This window comes from Schistocerca nitens, chromosome 2 (assembly GCF_023898315.1).
Source record: "Schistocerca nitens isolate TAMUIC-IGC-003100 chromosome 2, iqSchNite1.1, whole genome shotgun sequence".
NCBI classification, from domain to species: Eukaryota; Metazoa; Arthropoda; class Insecta; order Orthoptera; family Acrididae; genus Schistocerca; species Schistocerca nitens.
The window spans coordinates 461,680,732-461,707,323 of NC_064615.1; the positions used below are offsets into that span (position 1 = coordinate 461,680,732).

The following is a 26,592-nucleotide window of genomic DNA, read 5'->3' on the forward strand; positions in this document are numbered from 1 at the left end:
GGTTTCAGTTCAGCAATGATTTTGGTGTTATTGCTGTACACCTTGTCTTTAATACAGCCCCACAAAATGGAGTCGCACGTGTTCAGATCCGGAGAATATGGCGGCCAATCGACGACCACGCCAGTATCCCAGAGCAAGGATGCGATCCCCCAAAGTGCTCCTCCTGTTTCGATGGGGACGAGCTCCGTTTTGCAAGAACCACATCTTATCGAAATCAGAGTCACTTTGGATAATGGGGATGAAATCAGCTTCCAAAACCTTCACGTACCGTTCAGTTGTCACCGTGTCATCAAGGAATATCGTACAGATTATTCCGTGATTGGACACTGCGCACCACACCGTCACCCGTTGCGGGCGAAGGAACTGTCGATCGCGAAATGGGGATTCTCAGTCCCCCAAATGCACCAATTTTGCTTAGTGACGAACCCATCCAAATGAAAGCGGCCTTTGTGGCTAAACCGCGTGCTCGTACTATTCCCGTCACGCCCCGCGGCCAACCGTGCAGTTTGAACGTCCTAACGCAAACCGTTATGAAGATTTTATTTCATATATTTCAAAAATTGTCAAACTGTACCACAATAGGCAGTTCACTTGAAGAGGAATTGACATCTCTAAAAAGGGCAGTCACAGATGTTGGGCACTCAAATAAAGGTACTAGGAAGGTAACTTCGAAGAAAGGTTATGTTACAGAAGAAACACTTCAACTGATCGCCGAAAGAGGGAAGTGCAAAAATTCGCAGGGAAAGACAGGAATACAGCGTTATACACTACTGGCCATTAAAATTGCTACACCACGAAGATGACGTGCTACAGACGCGAAATTTAACCGACAGGAAGAAGATGCTGTGATATGCAAATGATTAGCTTTTCAGAGCGTTAACACAAAGTTGGCGCCGGTGGCGACACTTACAACGTGCTGACATGAGGAAAGTTTCCAACCGACGTCACATACACAAACAGCAGTTGACCGGCGTTGTCTGCTGAAAGGTTGTTGTGATGCCTCGTGTAAGGAGGAGAAACGCGTACCATCACGTTTACGACTTTGATAAAGGTCGGATTGTAGCCTATCGCTATTGCGGTTTGTCGTATCGCGACATTGCTGCTCGCGTAGATCGAGGTCCAATGACTGTTAGCAGAATATGGAATCGGTGGGTTCAGGAAGGTAATACTGAACGCCGTGCTGGATCTCAACGGCCTCGTATCACTAGCAGTCGAGATGACAGGTATGTTAGCCGCATGGCTGTAATGGATCGTGCAGCCACGTCTCGATCCCTGAGTCAGCAGATGGGGACGTTTGCAAGACAACAACCATCTGCACGAACAGTTCGACGACGTTTGCAGCAGCATGGACTATCAGCTCGGAGGCCATGGCTGCGCTTACCCTTGACGCTGCATCACAGAGAGGAGCGCCTGCGATGGTATACTCAACGACGAACCTGGGTGCACGAATGGCAAAACGTCATTTTTTCGGATGAATCCAGGTTCTGTTTACAGCATCATGATAGTTGCATCCGTGTTTGGCGACATCGCGGTGAACGCACATTGGAAGCGTGTGTTCGTCATCGCCATACTGGCGTATCACCCGGCGTGGTGGTATGGGGTGTCATTGGTTACACGTCTCGATCACCTGTTGTTCGCACTGACGGCACTTTGAACAGTGGACGTTACATTTCAGATGTGTTACGACTCGTGGCTCTACCCTTCATTCGATCCCTGCGAAATCCTACATTTCAGCAGGATAATGCACGACCGCAGGTTGCAGGTCCTGTACGGGCCTTTCTGGATACAGAAAATGTTCAACTGCTGCCCTGGCCAGCACATTTTCCAGATCTCTCACCAATTGAAAAGGTCTGGTCAATGGTGGCGTAGCAACTGGTCCGTCAGAATACGCCAGTCACTACTCCTGATGAACTGTGGTATCGTGTTGAAGCTGCATGGGCAGCTGTACCTCTACACGCCATCCAATCTCTGTTTGACTTAATGCCCAGGCAAGAAATCGTAAAAGAAATGAACGTTTGAAGGACTGAAAATTCAAAACAGATTTCAGTGAAATTAAAAGGAAGGGGGTAACATTAAGGGTACAATAGAAATTCCACTGTTAAACGAGGCAGAAGGGATGGATGATATTCCATCGGAATTTCTAAAATCACGGGGAGGGAAGTGGTAACACAACGTCTATTCAGGTTGGTGTGTAGAATCTATGAGTGGCAACGAACCACCAGACGTACGGAAAAATACCCATACAATAGCGAACAACCAGCTTAACAACTCATGAATCTAAGCAGCTGACGAGAATGTTATGCAGAAGAATGGAAATGAAAACGGGATCTGTTAGATGACCATCTGTTTGGCCTTAAGAAAGGTAAAGGTGTCAGAGAGGCAGCTCTCGCACTGCGCTTGATAATAGGAGGAAGACTGAAGAAAAATAAAGGCATGTTCATAAGATCTGTCGGCATAGAGAAACGGTCGGTCAATGTAAACTGGTACAAGATGTTCAAAATTCTGAGAAAATAGGAGAAAGCTACAGTGAATTTCGAGTGATATGTAATATGTACAAGAAAAAAAAATGGTTCAAATGGCTCTGAGCACTATGAGACTTAACATCTGAGGTCATCAGTCCCCTAGACTAAGAACTATTTAAACCTAAATAACCTAAGGACATGACACACATCCATGCCCGAGGTAGGATTCGAACCTGCGACCGTAGCAGCAGCGCGCTTCGGGACTGAAGCGCCGAGAATCGCTCGGCCACACCGGCCGGCCAATATGTACAAGAACCTAGAGGTAATGATAAGATTGGAAGACCAATGGTAATGACAAGATTGGAAGACCAAGAAAGAAGTGCTCGGATTGAAAAGGGTAAAACAAAAAGATGAGGTCTTTCGCGCGTTCTGTTCAATCCACACATCGAAGAAGCAATGACGGAAATATCCAAAGGGTTCAAAAGTGGGACTAAAATTCAGGCTGAAACGATATCAATGATAAGATTCAATCCGGCCGTTATGGCCGAGCGGTTCTAGGAGCTTCAGTTCAGAACCGCGCTGCTGCTACGGTCGCAGGTTCGAATCCTGCTTAGGGAATGGATGTTTGTGATGTCCTTAGGTTAGTTAGGTTTAAGTAGTTCAAAGTCTAGGGGACTGATGACCTCAGATGTTAAGTCCCATAGTGCTCAGAGCCATCTGAACCATTTTTTTTTATATAAGATTCGCTTTTGACATTTCTACCTTCAGTGAAGGTGAGAAGAACTACAGAATCTGTTGAACGGACTGATTAGTCTAATGAACACAGATATGGATTGAGAGTAAACACGAAAAAGACAGAAGTAATGAGAAGCAGCAGAATGTGAACATCGAGAAATTTAACACCAAAAGTAGTCGTCACGAAGTTATCGAAGTTTAGAAACTCTGTGACCTTGGGGGGAAAATAACACAGAACGGACGAAGCAAGGAGGACAAAAATATCATACTAAAACAGGCAAAGAGTTCATTCCTGTCCAAGAAAAGCCTACTGATGTCAAACAAGGGCTTTAATCTGAAAAAGAAATTTCTGAGAATGTACGTTTGGAACACACCAGTCTATGGTACTGAATCATGGAGAGAAGGAAACCAGAACGAGAATCTAAGCTTTTGAGACGTGTTTGTAGAGGAGGACGTTAAAAGTCAGATGGACTGTTCGTATAAGGATTCAGAAAGTTCTCAGATTCGGCGAAGACAGGAAGAAGGGGCAGGATAATAGGACGTGTTTAGACAGCAGGGAGTAACTACGACGGTACTAGAGAGAGCTATAGAGGGAAAAAGCTATAGGGAAAGACAGAGACTGGAATATATCCAGCAAATAAATGAGGACGTAGGGCGCAGGAGCTACGGTGAGATAATGTGGGAGAGGATTCGTGGGGGAGGTGGCGGGCAGCATGAAACGATTAAGGAGACTGATGACTTAAAGAAACCACACATTCATATGGTTACATGACGGCCATTTTACAACTGTCTTTAAAACGAAATACGGATGTGAATATATCAATAAGAAGTCAATAATTTCTGTCCACCACTTCTTACACATGAGAAAAATAGAAATTCTTGAACCGAACAGGTCAAGCAGAAACTTTCTCAGTTTGTTTTCAAATTTAACTTTGCTATCTGTCAGGCATTTTATATCCTTGCGCAACTGACCAAGAATTTTAGTGGTGGCATTTTCACCACTTTCTTTGCTAAAGACAACGTAAATGTGGAATAACGACTGTCATTTTTTTTCTTTTGGCGATAGTCAAAATGCTCAACTCCCGAAGCATATGCTATGATCGTGAGCGAGCACCATAAATTACAGGTTTTTGAACAATAAATACCATTTTTTAAAGCGTTACTCCAGAGTTATTTCATATGTGACCACTGTGTGAAAATACGCAGAATACGTTAACTTGCTGATTTGTCTCACCCTAAGACTTCCAGTAATTTTAAAAACAAATAGGCAGAGCTAAGGTTTTTAAGAGTTCCAAAATGTGTCTTTTCCTTTTAAATTGTTATCAATATGGACACCTAACAATTTTAAAATCTCTATTCTAGTTGTTAATTCCTCACCATATGTTCTACTTAACACTGGTGTAGTATCTCTAGATGTGCTGAATTGCTTGTGTCTTTTTCAAATTGAGAATGAGACGATTTGTTGAAAACCACTCAGTAATATTTTTAAGAACATGATTTCACACTTCTTTGGTTTCTGTTTGTATGTTTGGACTGAGCGCAATATTAGTACGATCTACAAGAAGAACTGATTCTTCTTGTAGCATGTTAGACGGAATGTTGTTTACATATGCGAGATACAATAATGACATAACGTGCATTTTCGTTGATTTGTAGTAACTTCCCTTAGTAGTTTTGAGTAGCTTTTGTAGTGTGCAATTACTGCAGGATCTTCACTTGTTTTTGTCAACAGATATATTTCCTTTTTCTATGTGAGATGTTAGACATTTTTAATATTTAACTTCTCCAATTCTGTTGCTATTTGGTGTTCAGACTGGCAAAGCACTCTAAATTTTACAAACAGACAAGAGACTTTCCACGTTAATACTCAGTCCTCATTTATCCCGACGAAATAAGTTAACAATGTTTTTTTGTGCATTCTTAACTTCTTTCATAACAACGAGCCTGAATCCTGACTCCAAATTTAAAAAATATACTCCTCTGACACCAGCAGCTAAGCGACGTGGCCTTGAGTGATTTTCTGCAAGGAAAAAATATCTTTTCCTCTCATATTTAGAGTAGGTATGGGTGTCCGCAGATATTTATACAGATGTGGACCGACGCACCAAAATAACCATTTTTAATAAAAATGATACAACTCCTAAATCCATAGTATTACCTCTATATAATCAACCACGTACTGCTGTAGCTGGAAAACGAGCGTTTTAGCGGAGTTACCTACAGAACTGTATGAGAATTTTCCGCCGAATAAAAATATTGCATTTCAGATTCCTGTGCGAGACGACAAAGGCAGCTCTCGCCAACAACGCCCCCCCCCCCCCCCCCCCCATCCCAGGCCACTTTCTCCCACCGCCCTTAGCAGGCGCCATGCCTAGCGAATCTCAATCTCCCAATTCTAGCAACAGGCACTGCACTCATGTGAGACTGCATTTCAGTCAGCAGCAACCTTATCAACTCTGTACTGCAACAGGTCACAGTCGTGCTGGAACACGGCTGGTTATGGCGCTGTAGCTCCTCTACAGATCTCATATTTTGTACCCCTTTTCCATCCATGCAGAGCCGGTTCAAGAACATTTTTCCACACAAGCGACTTATCACTTGGTGCCCCCCCCTCCCCCATTTTCCATCGTAGACTTCTCTCATGTCACATTTCGCTACTAACTGTGACACACACCGTAAACAAATCTTACACTTGACTGCCCCTGACGCTCTCTCAGCTTGGCACCCCGAACGGCCGCTACTAATTGAGGTACTTCCTGTATAAAATCTTACAGCTGTGGCGTCTGTGGCGCCCCTCTCAGTCTGCCGCCCAAGCGGCGGCTCCTGTCGCTTGTACGTTAAGCTCCCCTTGCACCCCGATCATTCTAATGCTTTAATTTCCGTTTATATCCAGCTCTTCCCTGCTCCACCCGCTGAGATCACCTGATCCTTTTTGTCAAAATAATTCTGTAGTTGCTGTAATTTCTGTCTTTATCAAGGCAATTCCTTGCTCCACCTACTACGATTACATGATCTTTTTTGTCAAAGTCGTTACATAAATTTCATATATCCTCAGCACGTGCTTATGGCTAACACATAGCTTCATAATGCCTAGTATCCTGTTCCCTATATGTCCTGTACAATGTGGTCTGCACACGTGTCACGTTCCCACTTACTTTCTTTATTAGTATACTGAACCCTACTATGACTTACAGCTGGATAAACTCTTTCCCCCCATCAGGTAACAAATCAAACTCCGAATGCGAACATATTTTGTTGACGCTGACCTAGGTAGCGAGAATGATCATTATAATACAATAAGGGAAATCAAAGTTTGTACGGAAAAATATAGGTATTCGTTTTTACCGCATGCTGTTCGAGATTGGATTAATAGACAATTATTGTGAAGGTGGTTCAGTGAACCCTCTGCCACCCACATAAGTGTGATTTGCAGAGTATCCATGTAGATGTAGATATAGATCTACAATAAGCTCAAGTGTAGCTGACTACCCTTATTTCTTACCTTTAGCCAGTTCAAATTACCTTTTCCCTCCTTCCGTCTATCTAGTTCAAATTTCGCGTTATCTCATTCAGCCTCAAGGAGACAAATCTTTCCTGCCTGATTAGCGATTCTCATTTCTACAGCCTACAGCTCAATGGGAGAATCTCCTTGCTATAACTAGTATCTTCTGTCGATTTCTGTAGGCCATGTCTAAATAAGTGAGTCTTATGGATCTGTTTCGAATGACACATTTATTATCGCCTGTGTTTTCAGCTACTGCTAGGAAGCTATTTCGGAATTACAGTCAACAGCAGGTTTAATATCGTTTTCCATACCATTTTATCTCTTACGTGTCTACTAATGTTCCAAACTGCCTCTGATTTATTCTTGAAATTGAGATATTTTGTATGTAGTGGACATTTTTCCCTTCCTGTCACATACTGAAAAATTTTGAAATATTTCTTGCAAAATATCTTCAAGTCCTGATTGACGCTAGTCCTCTGCTTTAAATAAAGACACATCTCTCCGGTACAATATGCACTATGTGATGAAAAGAGTCCGGACACCTGGCTGAAAATGACTTAAAAGTTCGTGGCACCCTCCAACATTAATGTTCGAATTCATTGTGGTGTTGGCCCACTCTTAGCCTTGACGACAGCTTACACTCTCGCAGGCCAACGTTCAGGCAGGTGCTGGAAGGTTTCTTGGGGAATGTCAGCCCATTATTGAAGGAGTGTTACACTAAGGAGAGGTATCAATGTCAGTCGGTGAGGCCTGGCACGAAGTCGGCGTTCCGAAACATCCCAAAAGTGTTCTATAGGATTCACGTCAGAACTCTGTGCAGACCAGTCCATTACAGGAATGTTATTGTCGTGTAACCACTCCGCCACAGGCCGTGCATTATGAATAGGTGTTCGATCGTGCTGAAAGATGCAATCGCCATCTTCGAATTGCTCTTCAACAGTGGGAAGCAAGAAGGTGTTTAAAACATCAACGTAAGCCTGTGCTATGATAGTTCCATACAAAACAACAAGGGGTGCAAGCCCCCTCCATGAAAAACACGACCACACCATAACACCACCGCCTCCGAATTTTACTGTTGGCACTACACACGCTGGCAGATGACGTTCTCCGGGAATTCGCCATAGCCATACCCTGCCATCGGATCGCCACATTTTGTAACGTGATTCGTCACTCCACACAACGTTTTTCTACTGTTCAATCGTCCAATGTTAACGCGAGGGGTCGTTTCGCATTTACCATCGGATGTGTGGCTTATGAGAAGCTGCTCGACCATGAAATACAAGTTTTATCACCTCCCACTTAACTGTCATAGTACTTGCGGTGGATTGTGGTACAGTTTGGAATTCCTGTATGATGGTCTGGATAGATGTCTGTCTATTACACATTACGACCCTCTTCACCTGTCGGCGGTCTCAGTCAGTCAACAGACGAGGTCGGCCTGTACGATTTTGTGCTGTACGTGACCCTTAACCCTTCCACTTCATTACCACATCGGAAACAGTGGACCTAGGGATCATTAGGAGCATGAAAATCTCGCGCACAGACATATGACACAAGTGAAAGCCAATCACCTGACCACGTCCAAAGTCCGTGAGTTCCGCGGAGCGCCCCATTCTCCACTTTCACGCTGTCTAATGACTACTGAGGTCGCTGATACGGAGTACCTGGCAGTAGGTGGCAGCACAATGCACCTAATATGAGAAACGTATGTTTTTGGGGGTGTCCGGGTACTTTTGATCACATAGTGTACTCATATCCCACATGTTGGCTACCCTTTCTCCCAGCAGGAGAGCTTCTGTAAAGTTTGGAAACTAGGAGACGAGATTTTTTTTTTTTTTTTGGTCATCAGTCTACTAACTGGTTTGATGCGGCCCGCCACGAATTCCTTTCCTGTGCTAACCTCTCCATCTCAGAGTAGCACTTGCAACCTACGTCCTCAATTATTTGTTTGACGTATTCCAATCTCTGTCTTCCTCTACAGTTTTTGCCCTCTACAGCTCCCTCTAGTACCATGGAAGTCATTCCCTCATGTCTTAGCAGATGTCCTATCATCCTGTCCCTTCTCCTTATCAGTGTTTTCCACATATTCCTTTCCTCTCCGATTCTGCGTAGAACCTCCTCATTCCTTACCTTATCAGTCCACCTAATTTTCAACATTCGTCTATAGCACCACATCTCAAATGCTTCGATTCTCTTCTGTTACGGTTTTCCCACAGTCCATGTTTCACTACCATACAATGCTCTACTCCAGACGTACATCCTCAGAAATTTCTTCCTCAAATTAAGGCCGGTATTAGATATTAGTAGACTTCTCTTGGCCAAAAATGCCTTTTTTGCCATAGCGAGTCTGCTTTTGATGTCCTCCTTGCTCCGTCCGTCATTGGTTATTTTACTGCCTAGGTAGCAGAATTCCTGAACTTCATTGACTTCGTGACCATCAATCCTCATGTTAAGTTTCTCGCTGTTCTCATTTCTACTACTTCTCATTACCTTCGTCTTTCTCCGATTTACTCTCAAACCATACTGTGTACTCATTAGACTGTTCATTCCGTTCAGCAGATCATTTAATTCTTCTTCACTTTCACTCAGGATTGCAATGTCATCAGCGAATCGTATCATTGATATCCTTTCACCTTGTATTTTAATTCCACTCCTGAACCTTTCTTTTATTTCCATCATTGCTTCCTCGATGTACAGATTGAAGAGTAGGGGTGAAAGGCTACAGCCTTGTCTTACACCCTTCTTAATACGAGCACTTCGTTCTTGATCGTCCACTCTTATTATTCCCTCTTGGTTGTTGTACTTATTGTATATGATCCGTCTCTCCCTATAGCTTACCCCTACTTTTTTCTGAATCTCGAACAGCTTGCACCATTTTATATTGTCGAACGCTTTTTCCAGGTCGACAAATCCTATGAAAGTGTCTTGATTTTTCTTTAGCCTTGCTTCCATTATTAGCCGTAACGTCAGAATTGCCTCTCTCGTCCCTTTACTTTTCCTAAAGCCAAACTGATCGTCACCTAGCGCATTCTCAATTTTCTTTTCCATTCTTCTGTATATTATTCTTGTAAGCAGCTTCGATGCATGAGCTGTTAAGCTGATTGTGCGATAATTCTCGCACATGTCAGCTCTTGCCGTCTTCGGAATTGTGTGGATGATGCTTTTCCGAAAGTCAGATGGTATGTCGCCAGACTCATATATTCTACAAACCAACGTGAATAGTCGTTTTGTTGCCACTTCCCCCAATGATTTTACAAATTCTGATGGAATGTTATCTATCCCTTCTGCCTTATTTGACCGTAAGTCCTCCAAAGGTCTTTTAAATTCCGATTCTAATACTGGATCCCCTATCTCTTCTAAATCGACTCCTGTTTTTTCTTCTATCACATCAGGCAAATCTTCACCCTCATAGAGGCTTTCAATGTATTCTTTCCACCTATCTGCTCTCTCCTTTGCATTTAACAGTGGAATTCCCGTTGCACTCTTAATGTTACCACCGTTGCTTTTAATGTCACCAAAGGTTGTTTTGACTTTCCTGTATGCTGATTCTGTCCTTCCGACAATCATATCTTTTTCGATGTCTTCACATTTTTCCTGCAGCCATTTCGTCTTAGCTTCCCTGCACTTCCTATTTATTTCATTCCTCAGCGACTTGTATTTCTGTATTCCTGATTTTCCCGGAACATGTTTGTACTTCCTCCTTTCATCAATCAACTGAAGTATTTCTTCTGTTACCCATGGTTTCTTCGCAGCTGCCTTCTTTGTTATCCTTCCCAACTTCTGTGATGGCCCTTTTAGAGATGTCCATTCCTCTTCAACTGTACTGCCTACTGCGCTATTCCTTATTGCTGTATCTATAGCGTTAGAGAACTTCAAACGTATCTCGTCATTACTTAGTACTTCCGTATCCCACTTCTTTGCGTATTGATTCTTCCTGACTAATGTCTTGAACTTCAGCTTACTCTTCATCACTACTATATTATGATCTGAGTCTATATCTGCTCCTGGGTACGCCTTACAATCCAGTATCTGATTTCAGAATCTCTGTCTGACCATGATGTAATCTAATTGAAATCTTCCCGTATGTCCCGGCCTTTTCCAAGTATACCTCCTCCTCTTGTGATTCTTGAACAGGGTATTCGCTATTACTAGCTGAAACTTATTACAGAACTCAATTAGTCTTTCTCCTCTTTCATTCCTTGTCCCAAGCCCATATTCTCCTGTAACCTTTTCTTCTACTCCTTCCCCTACAACTGCATTCCAGTCGCCCATGACTATTAGATTTTGGTCCCCCTTTACATACTGCATTACCCTTTCAATATTCTCATACACTTTCTCTATCTGTTGATCTTCAGCTTGCGACGTCGGCATGTATACCTGAACTATCGTTGTCGGTGTTGGTCTGCTGTCGATTCTGATTAGAACAACCCGGTCACTGAACTTTTCGCAGTAACACGCCCTCTGCCCTACCTTCCTATTCGTAACGAATCCTACACCTGTCATACCATTTTCTGCTGCTGTTGATATTACCCGATACTCATCTGACCAGAAATCCTTGTCTTCCTTCCACTTCACTTCACTGACCCCTACTATATCTAGATTGAGCCTTTGCATTTCCCTTTTCAGATTTTCTAGTTTCCCTACCACGTTCAAGCTCCTGACATTCCACGCCCCGACTCGTAGAATGTTTTCCTTTCGTTGATTATTCAATCTTTTTCCCATGGTAACCTCCCCCTTGGCAGTCCCCTTCCAGAGATCCGAATGGGGGACTATTCCGGAATCTTTTGCCAATGGAGAGATCATCATGATACTTCTTCAATTACTGGCCATATGTTCTGTGGATACACGTTACGTGTCTTTAATGCAGTGGTTTCCATTGCCTTCTGCATCCTCATGTCGTTGATCATTGCTGATTCTTCCGCCTTTAGGGGCAATTTCCCACCCCTAGGACAAGAGAGTGCCCTGAACCTCTATCCGCTCCTCCGCCCTCTTTGACAAGGCCGTTGGCAGAATGAGGCTGACTTCTTATGCCGGAAGTCTTCGGCCGCCAATGCTGATTATTTATCAAAATTTAGGCAGTGGCGGGGATCGAACCCGGGACCGAAGACGTTCTGATCATGAATCAAAGACGCTACCCCGTTTTTTTTCCGTTATTGATCGTTGTGTTTGGTCATTGCGGACGTCGCAAGACATCCTGTTCAAGTTCGGTGTTTGATCCTTCCACTCAGTTTTTTTATTACAGAAGCCAACCGGCTCTCTGACCGAACACGCTGAGCTATCGTGCCGGCTACCCCTAGACCACGGGTCTACGAGGTTTTGGCAGAAGTATAGCTGTGAGGACGGGGCGTAAGTCGTGCTTGGATAGCTCAGTTGGTAGAACACTTGCCCGCGAAAGGCAAAGGTCCCGAGTTCGAGTCTCGGTCCAGCACACAGTTTTAATCTGCCAGAAAGTTTCAAGACTCTAGGAAGTTAACGGCCTGAACAGACGATGATGGAGCCTGGTAGGGCACTAAAAGCATGATGTATTTTTATGGTTCTTAGCTCACAGGAAAAGCATGTTGGAAGTTGAAAGCAATTGACGGCTAGCCTCAGTAAATGTTGCTGGACATGCCTACAGCTGTACAGGGTAGACAGGTCAGCCACTAGTCAAGACAGGTCTCCAGCAGAACAATGCCGATCTACCTGCTGCAGCATCAGTAGATGGTGGGTAGGGGTCGACAGGCTGAAGTGATGCATCTACACAGTGGTGTTGTATGCAGAGACACGCATAATAAAAATTCACAAGTTTTCGTGTCCACCAGTACTGCAAATAGGCCTCTGACTCACTTCCATCAGCCACCTCGGTTGTATAAAAACTCTGGCGTCGAGAAACATTTAGAGATAGAATCTTTATTACACCTCATAGCTGGGACTAACATGCTACAAGGCACAGGAGATTTAGATAAAGAACTTTAAGATTGTATCTGTTTGTTTGTTGCTGCAGAAAGCGACACGACTTCAGAGATGACCATCTTCCCCCTCTGCGAAAACTTAAAAAAGCCAGTAATTGACGGTTTCTTTTTTTTTCAGAGACACAGGTTTCTTAACCCTTGCGCTGGTATGACATGAGTTTGTACTGTCATGTAAGAGGGAAGATTTAGCGCCTCTAAAGCCCTGTGATTGGCTCAAGATGGGGTAAAGGTGGTGTTGTTCGTGCACTTTGCGCGAAAACGAAATTTTTTTATCTGGAGAGGTGCGAAGCACTCGAGTTCTGGACTTTGGTCTGGAAGCATCTTCTGGTCGAAGCTCTGGCGTCTGTGGCTGGTCATTGGGACCTGTCTTGAGACTGACTTCACTTGCAAGTAGTTAGACTGAAGAGCCTGTGGTGAAGTTCTTACTATACCGACAGTGTGACTTCAGATCTCTCAGACTACTCATTTTCCAAGGGCACGCTTATTCGTTTTTGGTTTACCAGTCTCGACGTTTGGTATCCTTGTGAGCTCTGTCGTATAAGTGAGCCAAATTGGTCCTTGGTATGACCAGCAAACGGGTGTCACACACTGAAATCTACCGTGGTTTCAGGGCTCTGGTAGAGAGTGAATTGTGATCCGTCTGCCTGATCACTAGACCGTGAGGTTTTTGCGTTTCTTTTGTAGCCACGGTTGATTCACAGGAGCTGCCTCCATGTCTCGCCACCGCCACGCACTTCTCGCCAGCTGCAATTTACATCGCCGCACGAAGCAAACAGGGTAACGTACTGCTGCTCCGGCCTTGTCAGCGCATACGGATCTCAATCGCCACTTGCTCTCAGCTGCACCTATATTGAGAAACTTCTATAGATTATCAATCAAAGTCTACTCAGTGTCAGATCAATTAATTACGTTATCTGCATTTTTAGGGCCAGAGTACTTGACTCACTTCTGCCACCCAGGATCCTTGGCCATTGTTCTCTTAACCCAAATGTTAGTTGTTTACAGTATTCAATCAATAACCATAATTTTTGTCGGCTCTTTCTTTTGAAAAATAAATGTTGTTAGTAAATTTTACTACACTCTCAGTTATTTTATACAGGGTCGTCCATTGATTGTGACCATGCCAAATATCTCACTAAATAAGCGTCAAGCGAAAAAAACTGCAAAGAACGAAACTAGCTTGAAGGGGGAAACCAGATGGCGCTATGGTTGGACCGCTAGATGGCGCTGCCATATGTCAAACGGATATCAACAGCGTTTTTTTTTTTTTTAATAGGAACCCCCATTTTTATTACGTATTCATGTAGTACGTAAGGAAATATGATTTAGGTGCACCACTTGTTTCGCTTTGTGATAGATGGTGCTGTAATAGTCACAAACATATGGCTCACAATTTTAGACGAACAGTTGGTAACAGGTAGGTTTTTTAAATTAAAATACAGAACGTAGGTACGTTTGAACATGTTATTTCGGTTGTTCGAATGTGCTACATGTACCTTTGTGAACTTATCATTTCTGAGAACGCATGCTGTTACAACGTAATTACCTGTAAATACCACATTAATGCAATAAATGCTCAAAATGATGTCCGTCAACCTCAATGCATTAGGCAGTACGTGTAACGACATTCCTCTCAACAGCGAGTAGTTCGTCTTCCGTAATGTTCGCACATGCAATGACAATGCGCTGACCCATGTTGTCAGACGTTGTCGGTGGATCACGATAGCAAATATCCTTCAACTTTCCCCACAGAAAGAAATCCGGGGACGTCAGATTCGGTGAACGTGTGGGCCATGCTATGGTGTTTCGACGACCAATCCACCTGTCATGAAATATGCTATTCAATACCGCTTCAAACGCACGCGAGCTATATGCCGGAGATCCATCATGTTGGAAGTACATCGTCACTCTGTCACGCAGTGAAACATCTTGTAGTAACGTAGAACATTACGTAGGAAATCAGCATACATTGCACTATTGAGATTGCCATGGATAAAATGGGGGCCAATTATCCTTCCTCCCATAATGCCGCACCATAAATTAACCCGCCAAGGTCGTTGATGTTCCACTTGTCGCAGCCATCGTGGATTTTCCGTTGCCCAATACTGCATATTATGCCGGTTTCCGCTATCACTGTTGGTGAATGACGCTTCGTCGCTAAATAGAACGCGTGCAAAAAATCTGTCATCGTCCCGTTCAAATGGTTCAAATGGCTCTGAGCACTATGGGACTTAACATCTATGGTCATCAGTCCCCTAGAACTTAGAACTACTTAAACCTAACTAACCTAAGGACAGCACACAACACCCAGCCATCACGAGGCAGAGAAAATCCCTGACCCCGCCGGGAATCGAACCCGGGAACCCGGGCGTGGAAAGCGAGAACGCTACCGCACGACCACGAGATGCGGGCCATCGTCCCGTAATTTCCCTTGTGCCCAGTGGCAGAACTGTACACGACGTTCAAAGTCGTCGCCATGCAATTCCTGGTGCATAGAAATATGGTACGGGTGCAATCGATGTTGATGTAGCATTCTCAACATCGACGTTTTTGAGAGTCCTGATTCTCGCGCAATTTGTCTACTACTGATGTGCGGATTAGCCACTGCAGCAGCTAAAACACCTACTTGGGCATCATCATTTGTTGCAGGTCGTGGTTGACGTTTCATATGTGGCTGAACACTTCCTGTTTCCTTAAATAACGTAACTATCCGGCGAACGGTCCGGACACTTGGATGATGTCGTCCAGGATACCGAGCAGCATACATAGCACACGCCCGTAGGGCATTTTGATCACAATAGCCATACGTCAACACGATATCGACCTTTTCCGCAATTGGTAAACGGTTCATTTTAACACGGGTAATGTATTACGAAGCAAATACCGTCCACACTGGCGGAATGTTACGTGATACCACGTACTTAAACGTTTGTGACTATTACAACGCCATCTATCACAAAGCGAAAAGAGTGGTCCAACTAAAACATTCATATTTCTTTACGTACTACACGAATATGTAATAAGAAACGGTGGTTCCTATTTAAAAAAAAAAACGCAGTTGATATCCGTTTGACCTACGGAAGCGCCGTCTTGCGGGCCAACCATAGCACCATCTAGTTTCCCCCTTTAAGCTAGAGAAGTTTCGTTCTTTGTAGTTTTTTCATTTGACCCTTATTTCGTGAGATTTTTGGCTCGGTCACGATCAATGGACCACCCCGTAGTATAGTCAGCACCAAGCGTTAACTTTCAGTATTTTGCACAGCATTTGTAAATATTTCGCTTTCTGCACATTTCAGTGGTGTAAAGTATATTAAACCTATTTGGAATATATTGTTAATTCTTCAGATGCAGTACTTAGTAGCGAGAAAAATGCGACATATTTTTAGAATTACACTGACGGGAAAAAGTCCCAGCATCAAAAAATAATTAATTAGAGTAAATAAATTTTGGGAATACATTTATCTCGGTAACATATTTAAGTGACTATATTGCAAGCTCACTGGTAAATGTAAGCGCGATATAAGCCATTGTAAATGAAAAATGCTGGTAGTTTAATAAACAGTGTAACCTCCAGAATGTTGAATACAAGCATGCAGACGTGCATGCACTGTGTTGAACAGGTGCCGGGTGTCAGTTTGTTAGATGGAGTTCCATGCATTTTGCACTTGGTCGGTCAATACCCCACGGTTAATGCCGCTTGTGTATGACGCTGGAGTTGTCGTCCGATGATGTCCCATATGTGCTCGATGGGAGACAGATGTGGTTATAAAACTGGCCAAGACAACATGTCGACACTTTGTAGAGCATCTTGGCTTACAACAGCGCTATGTGAGAGAGCAGTATCCTGTTGGAAAAAACGCCCTGGAATGCTGTTCATGAATGGCTGCACAAAAGGTTTAATCACCAGATTGACATACAAATTTGCAGTCATGGTGCGTGGGATAACAACGAGAGAGCTCTTGCTGAAGTACGAAATCGGATCCCCATCCATAACCACAGGTGTAGGTCCAGTGTGTTTTGCACGCAGACTGGGTGATTGCAGGACATAACTGGCCTCCTTCTAGCCAATACACGGCCATCACTGGCACCGAGGCAGAATCAGCTTTCATTAGAAAAGCGCGACGGATCACCCTGCCCTCCAATGAGCTCTGGCTTGGCATCACTGCAGTCACAAATGGCGGTGGTTTGGGATGAGTGTAATGCACGCTACAGAGCATCTGGCTCGAAGCTGTCCTTGAAGTAACCGATTTGCAACAGTTCGTTGTGTCACTTTTATGCCAGCTGCTGCTCAAATTACTGCTGCAGAAGTAGTACATAGTGCCAGAACCATACGTCGAACACGATGGTCTTCCCTGTCGGTATTGCCACGCGGCTACCAGGAGCTCAGTCTTCTTGCGACCGTAAATTCTAGTGACCACCGAGGCCAGCAGAAGTGGACCAACGCGTTACCGATTTGCACAATTTGTGAAGCACTTTCTCTTGAATAAATCACCCAATTTTTTCTAAAATTTTAATCATTTCTTTGTCTGTACATGTACATCAGCCATTCGGATAACTTCTTAGTGGTATGTTGTTGTTTTGTCATGGAATATATAATGGAGTCTCTTCAAATTACACACTTTGGTAATCCGTGGTGATTGTGCTGTGTACCCAATGACACGCTGTATTTTCAAGACAGATGCTAAGGCCTCATAACGATGCGAAGCCTGGAGACTTTCCTTCTCCTCTGAGCGTCCACACTCTCATCTATCCATCGTCATGGAGCAGAATTGTAGCTTCTGTAAAAAGACGGGGCACTGCTACTCTCGTTGTCATTGGGCGCACCCGTGTCTGTGCGACTGCCTCTGCTGCCGGATCATTGGAAACAGCAACAATGATCGCCATGCTGAAAGTTGGTGGTGCTCAAGGGGCTGTACACTGTCTGTGTAGATACTTGTCTTGCTGCAAACAATCCCGCTTCCTAACTCGTACGTGACTTAACTTTACGAACCCACACGACTGGGTTTAAATATATCTATCGTCTCGGGCGCTAGTCACGTGGGCTCGTTGAGGTACTACATGCCACTGATTATGGTCGTTTTGAACCGATCGCTCTTACATTCGTATGACAGACGTGAAATCGTGGCCAAAGCACGACAGTACTGCGACACGCTGAACTGCACTCTCGACAGGGCACGATCCTGCAACTCACGTGGGAGCAGAATTTTCTATTTCTTACACGAGGTATATAACGTGATATTCTCAGAAACAACTAATACTGAAATTCGATTGCTGAATGAAAACCTCGTCGCATAATCTTACCCTGTACAGAGAATGTAGTTGGTGTTACTCCCATCTACTTTGTTCGGTTGGGCTTGTGGTGATCAAAATTTTGTAAGCAGCACCGTCCCTATTTTACGCTTGAGCGACATAAGGTAAACCATAATAGCGTGTGATTTAATTATGTAAATTCAATTATACGATGTGTGTACTGAAATATCGGTTTTTGCTGTCTTGTGCCGTGTTCGGCACTATAGTTATTGGCTATACTCTCTGTCGATGGTGACGTCTCTGACTGAAGTGAGGCTTCGTCTGTGCCAGCATAGCGGTAGGAGGAGGGGAGTAACTCGGCACAGTGACAGCGAGTAAGCAACGAGTGAGCGTCTCGACGTACGGTATGCTCGGTCAACGCAAACAACTTGTCTACTTGGCTCTAGACGGTGGGCGCCGTGCAATGTCTTACTGGATGTCGTCATTGTGTGTGTTACTCACGATCCTACTCAGCATTGAAGTTTGTGAACGAATAAGACGAGCAGAAATTGTCTATCTTAACGGTGTTGGAACCTCATTGTTTTCAAATTCTGTGTAACGATCTTTGTTCAAAAATGGCTCTGAGCACTATGGGACTTAACTTCTGAGGTCATCAGTCCCCTAGAACTTAGAACTACTTAAACCTAACTAACCTAAGGACATCACACACATCCATTCCCGAGGCAGGATTCGAACCTGCTACCGTAGCGGTCGCGCGGTTCCAGACTGTAGCCCCTAGAACCGCTCGGCCACTCCGGTCGGCAACGATCTTTGTGTCTCAGGTAACGGCTCCTTGCTGTCAAGAGCTGTAATTGTTTTTGAAGCAATTGCTAGATTTGGTGCCGCACATGAGCTTCTGATGTGCACTTGGATTGCAGACGCATTCTTTTACTTGTTCTGCTGTAGTCACAACCGCCTCCAGCGTGTTTTGCTGAGTAAAATTGATATACGCCGCCTTTACTATTTGCTCCAGTGCCGCGAGGCTCAGCTTCATCACTGTGGCATTTTTTCCTTACGTATTCAGTGATAGCCACTGTCGGTATTGCATTAAAACATGTACAATGTGTTTAGTTCATTCTGCTGATTTATGTTAAACTTTCTTTGGGCGCATACATAAACGAAATACTGCAGTGCCTTTTCTAGCACTGCGTTGTTTCAGGTGAACTATGAGATATTTTGTATACTATATGAAGGACTTGGAAACCGATCACAAGAATTTTACATGCAATGAATGTCATCTGGAAATTGAACGAGCATTGCAAAAGGGAAGAATTTTGGTTGGTAATAATAATCTCTAATGTTGATCTGACTGCCAGATGAAATAGACAGAATTAGCTCAATATACGATTTTCTCATTGCTGGTTGGCGTTCTGAGTACAAGGGGTACAGGATACTGATGGTTAAAAATTTCTTTTGTTGTACCATTATCTACGTTTACGGTGGGGTTTTATTTTAAAATTGCAAACTTAGTGGAATTATCAGCCATGCATTTTCGTCACTCAAAGATTGGCACTTGTGAATATTCTGGTGTCTGTAGTGTAATTTCAGTTCAGACAACTTACTTGATGCTCTCCTGAATAACTGTTTATTGAGTTCAATGATTTTGAACTGGGTCAGCTTCTATGCTGTCGGATCAGTAATACTTTTAAAGGCATTTTTTCAGGGGACACACGATTGCAATTTGCTGAGCTACGAAGTTTTAAGTAAATATGTTTTACATAACGTATCTGTCCCCTAATTAATCATTGCCACCCTTTCCTAATCTATGGGTCTCAATGCTTCTGCACATTCTGTTTCATGATGCACAGAGGATACGCTGGTAGGTCGTTCATCGGTGTGCCACCGACGCAGCAAATCGGCGGTGCGGGGTCACTAATCCCAAGGATGCCGACGGTCCGCTGCACTAAGAACATCAGGTCAGAACCACCTTCGAAAACTGTTAAAAATTATGTTTGAAATTAATATATGAAATTGGGCTTGAGCTTGTATGTCCATTGCATGTTATCAACCGTTTGTAGTATAGAATAAACTGAATGTTGAGAAGATCTCTGTCAACTACATGAACTGATTAGCGTAGTAATTGTACCGTTGAACCATAACGAAGTCACTAAAGTTGGACTTCTAGCAGTATAATCTTTAAATGCATCTAACTGAAAAAATATTGTAAGTCATATGTTCTACTTTAATCTGGTGGTGCTACTAAAACCTGTTTTGAAGTTTTTAATGGGCAAGATAATTTTGTAATTTCATGCACGACAGAACATATAGCAAAAGTGTTTCGGAATTCTGAAAAGTGCCTGAAATAGATTTGGTGTTATATCACTGAAAATATTAACTTTTCTGAAGTGACGAGTTCTGAACAGTGAGTGACATACACTTCTTGACACTTGAGGAGATTCATCACATAACGTCGATATCTTAAGGAGTCTGTTCCTTCTCATTTTTTCATCAACTTTTTGCAGCAAATTTTCAGTAATGAATGAAGGTCACCCACTTCGTTCCTCATAACCCACATTTGTGCGGCCATATTTAAAAGCTCTCACCCATTTCCGTACCATCCTATCGCTCATAATGTTTTCTCCATATACTTCACTGACCTGACGATGAATTTCAGCAGCTTTCACGCCTTTAGTGCTAAGAAAACGAATCACAGAGTGTATTTTATAGTCGGCAGAAATCGCAGTCGGAAGAGGCATTTCAAATGCGCACAAGAAAACGTAAACCCCGCCTCATTTTGGTGGCAATTACGTGGAAAAGTAGTTTAAAATACAGGCTTCTATGTAAAAATAAAATTGATGCGAAAAGTCTACCTCTTTTATTTTTACTTCAAAACGGTACTTTCTTCAAAGACACGCCTCATAATTCCGCTTAAAGAAGATGTGAAATCATCTACGGAGAAAATATCGTATTAGCTATCGTTCCGCCGATAAACATGGTCATTTATGTTACTGGATAGAATCTCGGAAGTAATTTAATTAACTGTAAGAACGCCAAGACTCCTGGCGCTAACATTGAACCAAAAGTTCTCTTCTAGCGGCGTTAAGTAATTAGAATTATACGACCATTAGGCAAAGCACTTCTTGGCCATTATCAAGTGGTATGACTGCCAGCTGGTGGTGTTGTTTACGAATGTGCCTGTAAAAGACTGTTTGAACCTAGTGCCCCAGTTGTAAGTGAGTCAAGTGGTCGGGCTATTTAGGCACACTCCTATGTCTTCTCATTTTTTGTACAACGGCAGTATTACGATCAGAGGGATGGCGTTGCAATGGGTAGCCCGTTAGCTCCAGCTGTTGCAAACCTTTTCATGGAGAATTTTGACGATATTATCTTAGAAATAGCGCCAATATACCCTAGTTGATTCTTTCGATACGTTGACAACACGTTCGTCATTTGGCTCCACGGACGTGAGAAACTTTACGAGCTCTCGGAACACCTCAGCGCCATTAACAGTATCATCCAGTTTACCATGGAGGTATAAAACGATGATAAACTGCCCTTTCTTGACCTCCTCGTCCCGTGGAAAGGAAATGGATGACTTGGCCAGAGCGTCTGTAGAAAACCCGATCGTAACGATCTCTACTTGCACGCCCTCAGCCATCTTCACCCGGTACAGAAACGAGCTGTTTTACAGAAATTGGTGCATCGTGCAAAAATGACATCAGACGCTGATAACCTGCCCCATGAACTGAGCCACCTACGCAATTTCTTCAGGAACAACGGCTATAATGCCCATCTAATAAATAAAGAGATTACAAGCAAGACTCACAATAAGACCACCGACGAGGAGCAGGAAAAGAAGCTCATGGGGCAGGTTATCAGCGTCTGATGTCAGTTTTGCACGATGCACCAATTTTTGTAAAACAGCTCGTTTAGTCCAAAAGACCAACACAGTTTATTCATCGAAAACCTTAGACCCACAACTTTGCTGAATTGTGGTCATAAGATCATGTCATGTATGCCAGCTCAAGGGCTCAAGAATGTAATGCATATACAGGGTGTTTCAAAAATGACCGGTATATTTGAAACGGTAATAAAAACTAAACGAGCAGCGATAGAAATTCACCGTTTGTTGCAATATGCTTGGGACAACAGTACATTTTCAGGCAGACAAACTTTCGACATTACAGTAGTTACAATTGTCAACAACAGATGGCGCTGCGGTCTGGGAAACTCTATAGTACGATATTTTCCACATATCCACCATGCGTAGCAATAATATGGCGTAGTCTCTGAATGAAATTACCCGAAACCTTTGACAACGTGTCTGGCGGAATGGCTTCACATGCAGATGAGATGTACTGCTTCAGCTGTTCAATTGTTTTTGGATTCTGGCGGTACACCTGGTCTTTCAAGTGTCCCCACAGAAAGAAGTCACAGGGGTTCATGTCTGGCGAATAGGGAGGCCAATCCACGCCGCCTCCTGTATGTTTCGGATAGCCCAAAGCAATCACACGATCATCGAAATATTCATTCAGGAAATTAAAGACGTCGGCCGTGCGATGTGGCCGGGCACCATCTTGCATAAACCACGAGGTGTTCGCAGTGTCGTCTAAGGCAGTTTGTACCGCCACAAATTCACGAAGAATGTCCAGATAGCGTGATGCAGTAATCGTTTCGGATCTGAAAGATGGGCCAATGATTCCTTTGGAAGAAATGGCGGCCCAGACCAGTACTTTTTGAAGATGCAGGGACGATGGGACTGCAACATGGGGCTTTTCGGTTCCCCATATGCGCCAGTTCTGTTTATTGACGAAGCCGTCCAGGTAAAAATAAGCTTCGTCAGTAAACCAAATGCTGCCCACATGCATATCGCCGTCATAAATCCTGTGCACTATATCGTTAGCGAATGTCTCTCGTGCAGCAATGGTAGCGGCGCCGAGGGGTTGCCGCGTTTGAATTTTGTATGGATAGAGGTGTAAACTCTGGCGCATGAGACGATACGTGGACGTTGGCGTCATTTGGACCGCAAGCGCAACACGGCGAACGGAAACCCGAGGCCGCTGTTGGATCACCTGCTGCACTAGCTGCGCGTTGCCCTCTGTGGTTGCCGTACGCGGTCGCCCTACCTTTCCAGCACGTTCATCCGTCACGTTCCCAGTCCGTTGAAATTTTTCAAACAGATCCTTTATTGTATCGCTTTTCGGTCCTTTGGTTACATTAAACCTCCGTTGAAAACTTCGTCTTGTTGCAACAACACTGTGTTCTAGGCGGTGGAATTCCAACACCAGAAAAATCCTCTGTTCTAAGGAATAAACCATGTTGTCCACAGCACACTTGCACGTTGTGAACAGCACACGCTTACAGCAGAAAGACGACGTACAGAATGGCGCACCCACAGACTGCGTTGTCTTCTATATCTTTCACATCACTTGCAGCGCCATCTGTTGTTGAAAATTGTAACTACTGTAATTTCGAAAGTTTGTCTGCCTGAAAATGTACTGTTGTCCCAAGCATATTGCAACAAACGGTGTATTTCTATCGCTGCTCGTTTAGTTTTTATTGCCGTTTCAAATATACCGGTCATTTTTGAAACACCCTGCAGTAACTAGTCTCACCAAACCAACGTGGGCAAGGACAGAACGATTACGCAGAGAGTGTGAGATTGTAGAGAAATAATAGCCATAGCAGATGTTCTCGGATTAGAATGCACTCTAATATAACTAGACTTTCAAAAAGCCTTTGATAGAGTAAACCATACTAATTATTTGAAACGATGATGGCAATGGGTTTTCGACAACGATTTATCAAGTTAATGCTCACAATATTAAGCCAAGATCCATCCAGAATCTTGATAAACCGCCAGCTAACGACAACATTTAACTGCAACCGTTCGGTAGTAAAGGATGTCCAATATGGATGGTCCTGTTCGCCATCGCCTTAGAACCTGCGCTAGTCACACTGGAACAACACCAAAGAGGACTAAACACAAATGCACAAAATATAATATATTACAATTGTGCCCTTGCAACACTCTTTAGAGCTCATTAGCAAGTTTGAGGAGGACATAATTGCATTATTTAAACACGTGCTTACTTCAAGATGCTTCTTATTTCATGACCAATATTTTGAACAAGTGGATGGCCTCTGTCTCCTGTAGTGGATAATTATTTTATTGGGGACTCTGAAGAAAGAGCACTACAGTCAGCCACTCTTGTTTTCAGCGGTATGTGGATGATACATTTGTGGTGTGGCCAGATGGACTTGATACTCTATGTACATTTCTTCAGCATTTAAATTCGCTCCATCCGAATATATACTTCACAATGGAAGTTGAAAAAGATGATATTTTACTTTTCTTGACGTTTTGGTACGACGAGAAGCAGATGGAACCTTGGAACACAACGTCTACCGGAAGCCAATGCATACAGATCTATATTTACAGGCCACAAGTTGCCATCACTCGGCACAGTGCGGTAGTGCATTACATACGTTAGCACTTAAAGTGCGTGTGGTATCTGTTCCTGAGAGCTTCAGTTACATAATGCATTCAGGCCCATGCGAGATCAAGGTACGGAGCAGAATGAAGATACGAAGGCAACCGCCACTTTAGCCTTCTTGCCACATTTTGGTGCCATGTAGTCAAGAATCGAAAGAGTCCTCGGAAGATATGAATTGGTTTTTGAACCATCCGCAAAACTGAGGAACTTGCTGGGTCGGTTAAGGGTGATCTGGGCCTGAGGAAACGTGGTGCGTATAGGATTCCTTGTCAGTGTGAGGCGGCATATATAGGCCAGACATGTCGCACAGTGCAAGAACGCTGCAATGGGCATCAGTGTCACACACGAATGCCCCAACCGGACAAGTCAGCAACTGCAGAACACTGTCCGAATACAGGACATCGCATGATTTGTGACAAGACGGAAGTTTTATTCCTGGCATCATCGTTCTGGGATTGCTTATGAAGGAAGCAATATATATGCGTAAAGCTGATAATCTCATCAACAGGGAGGCGGGATTTCAACTGAGCACAGCCTCGAACCCTGCATTGGTTGCTATTAAATCACCACGAGAAAATGAAGATTTTTCGATAACAGACCTGTCATAATATTGGTCTAGCAAAGTTTTTTTTATTTTTTTTTATAGTGAGTAACGCATGGCCGCACTGTAAGTAAACATAGCGTACAGCGGACACGCAGGAGGGCCGCTCTGCGATTTCCGGCAGACGGCGTTTGAGTATGGCGCCGTCTATCTGCAAAACATTGCGCAAGAGTGATTTCCGCGCCTACAAATTCTTCGCGCTCCTGTTCTACATACAGGGGCGTTGACATGCGGATACCGTCAGTCGTACCTAGCCACCAGCTAGATTGAACCACCTGAAGATGTCGGACAATTAGTTTGAGGAAGTATTGTAGAATTTGTACAACGTCATCCGGTGGCAAACACGTAGAGACTATTTATAACATATCCACAGGGAAAGCTTGATGAGTCACACTCCGTGACAGTTTGAACGTCGGTCTGTGTCGCCTCCGCGGTCTTGACAATCAAGTAGCCAGGGGTGCAAACTGCGACAGGGGGAAGGGACTCGCGTGCAGTGGCGCTCACCTTGAGACTCTGGCGGAAGGCGGCGGCGTCCAGGCCGCCGGCGGCCGCGCTGCGCCTCGCCGCCTCGGCCAGCGCCGCCTGCAGCTCGCACAGCAGCACGCCGCGCACCCGGTTCTCCGCTGTCGACACCACACCACCACACCACACAGTACAGCACAGCACAGCAGGCAGGCCGTCACACTAGATAGAGAACCTCATTTCCAAAAGGTACCACACCCATAAACTCTAGTTCAACGAGAGTGACAAGACAGTAGCATCAGAACATGTTTTGTAGTTTTTTTGTTATATTCAGACATGTGCTGAGACACATTGCGCCAAGTATCTCTGTCAAATGTCTATTTGTTTAGCTGTTATTCCATAAATCAAAAAGGGATTTGGTACCTTTTGGCACAAAATTGTGATAAGTTTGGTAACTGCTGCTCAGCAGTGACATTATATTAGCCAACAACAAGAAGTAAAATACAGATGACTGTTTCATTTGTAGTTTTTGTACTGCAGTTTACATTCTTCGTGGGTTATCTCGAACTTTTATTAAATTAAAGATTTGGAAATATTGCAAAGACATTTAGGGAGAATATTTTTATTTTACAAAATATTTTCTCATTATCTTAACTTTTGCACAATCTGAACACTGAAATAAATGGCATTCCCTGACATTTTCTGCAGTACTATCATCACCAGGCAGAACAATATTAAACACCTACTGTACAACAAAGTCTACAGCTGATAAGGAGGTAATCCACGAGTTTCTATCATCCGTAAGGAGATTCACATCGTCACTACATTCTCTTCCTGGATCTGTGGTACGTGAATTTCTTTACTGTGTAAATTAAAAAATGTTTGACCTTATAAACATTAAAATAAAAATGCTTCAAAACAAAGAACAACTTTACTTTCTTGTAGATTGTCTTCATTAATCATTTAATTCTCACTAACATCATTGGAACATTCTGTACTGTCATCTTCATTCAACGCTCTATAATAAAAGGGCAAATCACCTACTGAATATCCCATGTCCCCAAGCAGTTTATTACGTCTTTCTTCTTTGCAGGTTGCACATGTACATATGTTTTATTGATTTTTTTAAAATTTTTGTTTTACTACATTT

At 43.5% G+C, this 26,592-nt stretch overlaps 1 protein-coding gene across 1 annotated transcript in view; it reads right to left on the reverse strand.

Annotated features, from left to right (window-relative positions):
- Positions 1-26,592, reverse strand: part of LOC126235093 (SET domain-containing protein SmydA-8) — a 349,448-nt gene that overhangs the window by 23,470 nt on the left and 299,386 nt on the right. Inside the window, exon 8 of the mRNA XM_049943826.1 lies at positions 25,485-25,603. Within this exon, the coding sequence (XP_049799783.1) occupies positions 25,485-25,603 (119 nt within the window). The remainder of the gene's footprint in view (positions 1-25,484; positions 25,604-26,592) is intronic.